Source organism: Lactuca saligna, chromosome 4 (genome assembly GCF_052625555.1).
Source record: "Lactuca saligna cultivar CGN05327 chromosome 4, ASM5262555v1, whole genome shotgun sequence".
Lineage (NCBI taxonomy): Eukaryota > Viridiplantae > Streptophyta > Magnoliopsida > Asterales > Asteraceae > Lactuca > Lactuca saligna.
In genome coordinates this window covers 219644820-219653282 of record NC_136420.1, presented here as the reverse complement: position 1 = coordinate 219653282, position 8463 = coordinate 219644820, and the positions used below count along the sequence as shown (strand labels likewise).

Here is an 8463-nt window from a genome sequence, read left to right as displayed (position 1 = left end):
GCATAACACCATTCTATTATCATCTCATTGGGCCTATAGGCTCACGGTCTAGCATTGTTCCATTACCATCCCATCAACTCTATAGGCTCACGGCATAGCGTCGTTCCACTATCATCCCGTATGAAGGCATATGATCTCAGCATACGACCCTCCAACTATCATAACAAAAGAATACTTTAGTCTAATGGATACAACAGACCCTAATCACGCATTCACACACTAACAATACACAAGAATTCTACAACATAAAGGATATAAGGTCACCTACAATATAGTGAGAAACCTCACCTGAAGTTAGCAATCTAAGTCCCACACGCAGGTGAGCACAGAGATCAACCTCAGTCCAAATCTCCATGTCCAAATCTCATCAATCGATACCAAACAGAGATTATCCACAATCAATCGATACCAGACAAAGATCAACCTCAATCCAAATATCCATGTCCATCAAAGTTTGATCAAAAGTCAAACTGGTCAACGGTGAACACATTGTGACTACCTTCTAGTCTTACAATGACCACAATAGTCCAAAAGTCCAGGGGTTCGCCGCATTTCGTCTAGTGAGCAATTCAGCTGCTTTTACCAATGCCTAATTTGTTAAGTCAAATGCTATAACTTTCTAGACACCATCTTACGAAGTATCTAATGGATAAAAAAATTCGAACTTTACTAACATTAAATCCCCTAACATGCTAAAAACTAACCTAAGATCCAAAATAATCCAAAAAGAATAAGATTTTCTTTCATGGTTCAAAGAGAGTTTAATATGTTCTCTTTTCACCTCAAAGAGCCTAGAATAGACATTGAAAACAACTCACAAACCTGGAGTTTTCCAAACTCCAAGAATATCATAGTAGAATGGACCAAAAATGACCAAAATTCTAAATCTAGTAGTAACAAGCCATAAAGGTGCAAACTTTATCACTTACGATGATGATGAGCTGATAATAAGAATTATACTCTTAGGATCTCTCTTCCTTTGCACCACAACTCTTGCTTCTTCTTCAAGCTTCCACTCCAATGGCAATAAAACTCAAGAATCAAGGGAAAGAGGCTAGGTTTTCAAGCTTGTGTGTTTTCTGGAGGTTTACAGCAGACATAAGAGAAAACCATAGGAGTTAGTGCATTTATATAGTGTTAGAATCCTGAGATTAGGGTTTTTGACTGTTGGCATCATTGCATCGCGACTAAGATTCTCCCATCGCATAGCAACCAACATATGGTTGCATCTCGAATTTATTTTCCTTCCAAAACCATCTTTCTTATTTCCTTATAATAAATAAATTAGCAATTACAAACGTACCTATAAAGTAGGCGTTACATGGCCCCTAACAAATCTTTCTTCTTCGATGTGTATAAGTCCATCACCTTGCCAAACTTCTGGAATACTTCCTTCAACTCGATCCTATCGGATGCATCTTGTATGTTAAAGACGTAAAAATGAAATGATTTCTCCGTTTTCTCCTTTAATGTTTTTGTTTTTCAATGGCCTTATCCTGACTTTTGTCCACCCTTTTTCATGACCGTTCGACTTTCCTAGAGTGTTAACAATTCATTTCAGATTTTATCAAATAAATTATAAACACTTATTATTTAATTTATAATAAATATAACTCTTTTATTTATTTATTATGATTTTGACCAACAAATAATAATCAACTATTGTCTACTTATTTAAGATGATAAATAACAAATTTATACACTACAAATATTGTTTATTTATTTAGTTATTTTTAATGTCTTTTGTGTTTTGTGACCCATATGTTCACATATTATTCTTTGTTTTTTGCATGATATTCTCAACAATCTATCTTTTGGAGAGGTTTGCCCAATCAAGATTGGGAGCCTAGCACTTCCTCTTGGTTCCACAATCCTCCCTACTCAACTTTTTTAGGTTTAGCCATCATCCTTTGTTGGTTGGAATTTGAACTTTTGAGCTCAGGCAACTACTCTTGGTTCGACCTTGAATATTGTCTCGGCCAAAAACCTTGAGTGGTTAGCCTTGACTCATGAGACGTGAGTTCGGCCAAAGGCTTCTCGCTTCGTGTTGAAACTTTGCTCGGCTATGACGATTTAGTCCATTATAGGCAGGTTTGGCCATTTGGGCATGATGAACTTGTTTCGTCCACAAAGCTTTATTTGGATGTAGTATGCTATTAAGTATATTAGGTTGGAAGTTATTATGATATATAAAATCAAATGAATTATAATATACTAATATGATTAAAATAAATATATTTTTTAATTTACATAAAATGAAAAATATATTATGATACGAAATATATATAAATAATGCATACAAGTTGTCATTAGAAAATTTTGAGTAGAAAAAAGGCAACACAAGATTTCTTTGTATAAAATTGCAAGCAAACTCACAATTATACATCCATTTACTAACAGTCATAGATCTCAATTTGGCATCATCAAGCAAACGTTCGGTGACTAACAGATGATGTAATCATCATCTTTCTCTTCTTGGAATCACGAATTAATTCGTATTTCTATAAGAAGAAACTAAACTGTAAACCCAAATATCATAAACCTCGGTATCACCGCAAGACATAGTTAGTGGGTTCAAAAATACGCTTTACATAAGAAATATGGCTACAGTTTCCAAAGACAAATAGGGGAATTTTATATATAGCAAGAGATATCACATAGATTTGGGGTTGCCTTTTTGTTGCTATTACTTAATTTTTTGTTTGCTTTCTTTTTCAACATTCTCTACCACTTTAAGGCTGCATTCACTTCCCACCCAAAACAACACAGATTGAGAGGGAAAAGAAAGCATATGAAATTCCCATATCCGTATCATGAAAATGAAATAAAAAAAAGTTCCCATTTTCAAGTTTTGGGATTGGAGGAATCTTTTCTCATTCCCTCTCATCTCACTTTATAGCAAATAAAGTCACAAACACAGCCAAAGAGGCCACCGAAAAGCATAGACACCTTATCATTAAAGCAAATACACAAACCCCCTGATTAGACTACCCAACGCACACGCATTTACAATCTCTTCAAATATACTGCATCATTTGAACATCTTTATTTTTAGATCTTAACATCTTCAAAAAAAAAAATCTGTTCTTTTATATGTTATTGGACAAGTTTTTGATCGTTTTTTAGTATTTTTCAATGGTGTTATGTTACCAAAGATTTGTTTGTAAAAGAATATTTATACAGAAAGTCAATCAATAATTAACTAATTATAATTAGTTTTTTCGAAACACAATACAATTTCAACAAATAAAAATATATAGCAAATTAAGATGTCTTTTTAGCCAAACCTACGGAAATTACAATATAAACCTCAAATCTTGAAAATGCTAGATTTTATTAAAAGTGAAAAGTCGTGGTTGGTGTTGAAATCTTGTGTTTTTTCTCAAAACGGAATTATATTATTTAATAATCAATGTTCATGACAGAAAGAATTTCACCCAATCTAGACCACACGTCCATACATTATTTCCCATTCTCTCTCTCTTTAGATTAAGAGTTGTTACGCTTTTTAAAAAGGATCATCGCTCAAGTCAACCTCACCTCATCATTTGGTCTTGGTTCTTCATGGGGCACCCACTTTCTTTTTCTTGCTTTTCTTTCCCTCCTTTTTCACCTTCATTTGCATAATTCACCATGATATGATGACAACCCCCTTTCTTTTTTCTTTCTTGATTTGTCTATATAATTGACACTCTCTTTCAACCATGTTTTTACCCATCCATGGGACTTAGCAGCATGAAGGTGCATCAGTTTGCACGTGGTGGTGGGTTCTGGGGGGACGATGATCAATCCTCATCCTCTGGCCTCACCCTCGGTGTCTGCAAACGCTTACACCCTCTCACACCTAAGTTGACAACTACCGATAGTTTTGACACTTGTTTCACCATGAATAATATTAGCGTTAACGTTAACGTTAGCAATAGCAGTAGTAGTAATACCCATGCGACTCCCGCTACTTTTGATCTCAAGAGCTTCATTAGACCTGAAAGTTGTCCTATTCAACTTGTTTCACCTGACCACAAGAAAGATTCTCCTCAGGTAATCATCGATCATTAGTTCTTAATCTTCGCTTACGTTTATGTGTAACTTCATGCAGATTAATGTATATATGATACGCTACAAGACAAGCTAGGTGTAATGCTGAACTACACACTGTGCATTTTAGTTAAAAGTAATTGAATTTCACTTGTACATATGCTTACACTTGCCAAGGATCTTCACTGTTTAAACATATATATGACATGATATGGAATATTTTTTTTTTCTCTTTTGAAGATATTATCCTCATAAACAATATAAAAATTAAAGCGGAGAACTCCATCATTTGTTATTTGGGATCTACAATAGCTTGATGAGAATGGTGAACTTTGTGCAGGTGGAAACACATCCAGGAGGAACAAGATGGAATCCAACTCAAGAGCAAATTGGAATCTTGGAGATGTTATATAGAGGTGGAATGCGGACTCCAAACGCACAGCAAATCGAACAAATCACTTCACAACTATGCAAGTATGGAAAGATAGAAGGAAAGAATGTGTTCTATTGGTTTCAAAATCATAAAGCACGCGAGAGACAAAAGCAGAAGCGTAACAACCTCGGTCTCAACCATTCGTTAAGATCAACCCCAGCCTCCACCATGATCAACTCCATCTCATTAAACCCTAGAGTATGCTTTCTTTTTTTGTTTTTGGCTTACATGTAATCTTTTTCTTGTGGGTTTTGTGAAAGTTTAGTTCTTGCATGTGATATGAAGAATCTTTTTGATATTTTTGAAGGGAGAAGTAGTGGAGAGTCCATACAAGAAGTGTAGAAGTTGGTCATTTGAGTGTTTGGAAAAAGATGAGGAAGATAATAAGACACTGGAGCTCTTTCCTTTACATCCAGAAGGAAGATCAAGATCGTCATGAAGTGAAATGAAAAGGGTTTTTCAAGGAGTTTAAGGTCACTAAGTTGCTGAAATTCTTATGCTCCTTTTTGGTTAAACTTTCACTTTCGTTGGCTCTTTTCTTCTTTGTTTCCGGAAAGAAGAGAGACAATTTGTATCCTTGTACCCTCTCAACATCTTGTACCCTCTAAACATCTTTATGTCTTATTTATTTTGACTTTGGAAACCAAAGCGTGCTTTATCTTGGAAAATGTTGCTAGCTAGCTATCGATGCTTCTCTTTATTTTACCATTTCCATCTTTTTCCATAAAAGTTTCAAATATCTAGCTAGGTCCTGGACACTACGCTGAAACCATATAAATATAATTCTTTCAAGAAATATAAAAATGTCCTTTGGCAATGATAAAATCAATAAATTAAGTTCACAGAAACCAATATTATATATTGTTAATTTGTTAATTAATCAATTTGATATTTAGAAGATTTACCAAAATTATGATGATGAAACTTCTGTAGAAAATGAATAGATAATTACAAAACAGAAAATCAATGACAGAAATTTTGAATTAGCTAGTGGTGGATTCTGTGGGGTCACAAATCTGTGGATAACTTTGACATTTGGTTTCAAAATGGAGCTTCCGAATTCAAATTAGGTGACTCTTATATGTAATCCTTACCTATAAATATAAAATACATGGTTTGGAATAGGGTGAGCAAAAACCGCACCGCAACTAAAATTAACCCTAAAAATCGTATTAACCACAACCGTAATAAAAACCGATGGTGAGATTTTCTGTTTTTCAAAAACCGCAAATTTGCGGTGCGGTGTGGTTATTAGTTTTCAAAAACCGCAAAAAAACCGCACCGCACCACATATATTATATATAATTTTTTTTATTAATTAGTATTATATTAAATATTAAAAATAAGACAAGTTTCATGGATCAAAGAAGAATAAAATTCTAGAAGACAAAAGTGTTGGTTTTTTTTTATGTTTAACTTTGGAAAATGCTAGAACTTGACAATTTTAAGATATTTATTGTTAATTACTGGTAATTTAACGTTTTTAACATATTAGTTGTTTGTAATTTCAATTAATTGTCATATACTTTATGATTTTTTATTATTACAAGTAATATGTTTAAACTCGTAAAAGTGTTTGAACTGTAAAGTGCGGTTAAAAACCACACAAAATAACCGCACCAAATCCATGCGGTTAATAACCGAAACACAAAAAAACAAAACCGCACCGCAAAAACAACCGCTTAACCGCACCACAAAAATAACCGCACCAAGCGGTTTTGAAAATTGATTAACCGCATTTGCGGTTAGTGGTGAGGTTTTGGCCAATAACCGCACCGAACCAAATCGCGCTCATCCCTAGTTTGGAACCAGGATAGTTTTTACGTGATGCTAAAATGACTGGATAGCGTACGATCGTTTTTATATATTAAGAAAGCTAAACACTACATATGAACATCTTCATCAACCACGTACGGTTAAAATGACATAGAACCACTTGTTAGAAATTTGGGGTAGAAAACATAGTACGGTAAGCAATATATGGTTTAATTACTTACCATTCGTGTATAAGATATTTTATTAATATCTTCTTATTCCCGTGTATATATTAATAAGAAATTCAGTATAGTATAATCCATAATCCTAATTTTTGTAAGAGAAATTCAAGTGCGGCAAAGTGGTTGAAAACGCAAAAGCAAAGTATATATTCATTTGTGATTATATATATATATATATATATATATATATATATATATATATATATATATATATATATATATATATATATATGCTTATGTTATTTTGTTTTTACTAACTATTGTGTGTCAGAGTGTACAGATCTGGATCAGCGGATGAAATTAATCAATGAACATGATTTGAAAGTGTATAATATTACAATGGGATAGCATGTAACATATAATCACACAAATTTTAGCAAAATGGTATTTTAGACAATTAACTACAATTATAAAATGTAATTTTTTTATTTTTAAGGATAATCAGTTCTCATATTTTTAAAAATCTGATTTTTTTTAACTAATTCAATTTTAATTGTAACGTAATTGTAAACATAACCGATTTTATTCTATCAGAATATATTTTTTTTGTTAGAATGATGTTCTTTCAGAATTTTATTCTATTAGAATATTATTGAAGAAGAACAAAATTTTTGAATCCGATGTTTAAAAATGACAATATTCTAATATATTCTTATACATCTGAACTTAAATACAAATTCATAGATATTCTTAGAAACTAAAGTCTTATACATGTTAATATAATTATACATATTCTAAAAGAATATCAACAAAAATGAATAAAATTCTTAAAAAATAACAACATTATTAAAATGTGAGTATGATCAAACTTTATTCATTCTTCAAGTTATTCATATTAGGTCTTCAATGCATTCTTCCAACCATTCCTATCACAAATACAACAAAAACTAATAATGATTAAAAACATGTTACATGCAATTAACTATCACTTTATATATTCTGGTAGAATACATAGAATATGACAAAATACATAGAATCCATTCTGGCAAAATACCAAGATTTTATTCTAGAAGAATATATTCTGACCAAATACATAGAATACATTCAAAAGTATCATCTTTACTACTAATATAATTTTATATTCCAAATATACAATAACGAGGGATAATAGAAATTGGAATTTAAAATCACAAATTGAACCAAAAATAGCACACAGACAAATTAATTACCTTTTTAAACAATTTTCTAGAACAAGATGAGTAGCTTTTACCAATCTATGTTGGCATATCATATCAAACCTATACTATGTGTGTATATGAAATCAAACAGCATTGAGAAAAGAAGGTGGATCAAAATAAATCAATGGAAGAATTAAAGAGAAAGGGGTAGTTAGTCTTCACTAAATAACAAGGTGAGTTATGGCTCTCACACTCTCTCTATATAATGATTATATGTTTTATAGTATTTTAATGTATGTGTTTATGCATTTATGTATGTATGTTTAGAAGTAGTGATAGTATGTTAAATACCCACTAGTGATTAGAAGAAGATAATGTATAGTTATACGATTTATAAACTTATAAATAATTATGGATGCATGAGTAGATGCTAATGATATTAGGTTAAACATCTAATATATTGAAGTGTGTTATGAATGATAAACGAATCAATCGAGTAAGTAAAATCAGCAATAGACACACAGATCAAAATAATATACGATTGGCTCAATTTCATGTCTAAAGAGTACACACAGAGAGAGAGAGAGAGAGAGAGTGTGTGTGTGTGTGTGTGTGAGAGAGAGAGAGACAGAGAGAGTAAAAATGTGTTAAGAGAATGTTCGAACTGCTACTCTGACCTAAGTACTTACCCTATTTATAGGGTACAATAGACATGCAAAAAATACAAGGACTAAACGTGACATAGCGAAAGTACAATGCCATGTAAATATATAACATGTCGAAAGTACTTCTGCTTTCGACACTTACTGACACATAGCGAAAGACATAGCTTTCGACTCTCACTATCTACGTTTGACCCTACAATCTCCTCATTAGTGAG

General features: G+C 32.3%; 1 protein-coding gene across 1 annotated transcript; it reads left to right on the top strand.

The window, feature by feature from the left end:
- The first annotated feature begins 3593 nt into the window (after window positions 1-3593).
- LOC145043337 (WUSCHEL-related homeobox 4-like) lies at window positions 3594-5116 on the top strand. Its single transcript, XM_078991967.1, has 3 exons — window positions 3594-4038; window positions 4376-4666; window positions 4776-5116. Exons 1-3 carry the CDS (start codon window positions 3721-3723, stop codon window positions 4905-4907), a joined length of 741 nt encoding a protein of 246 aa, XP_078848093.1. The 5' UTR covers window positions 3594-3720; the 3' UTR covers window positions 4908-5116.
- Window positions 5117-8463: the final 3347 nt, after the last annotated feature.

Excerpts from the sequence above, each read along its gene's own strand:
- LOC145043337 (XM_078991967.1), top strand. The coding sequence starts at position 3,721 with ATGGGACTTAGCAGCATGAAGGTGCATCAGTTTGCACGTGGTGGTGGG. Across the intron at positions 4,039-4,375 it reads ACAAGAAAGATTCTCCTCAG|GTGGAAACACATCCAGGAGG; the intron begins GTAATCATCGAT and ends AACTTTGTGCAG. Across the intron at positions 4,667-4,775 it reads CCATCTCATTAAACCCTAGA|GGAGAAGTAGTGGAGAGTCC; the intron begins GTATGCTTTCTT and ends ATATTTTTGAAG.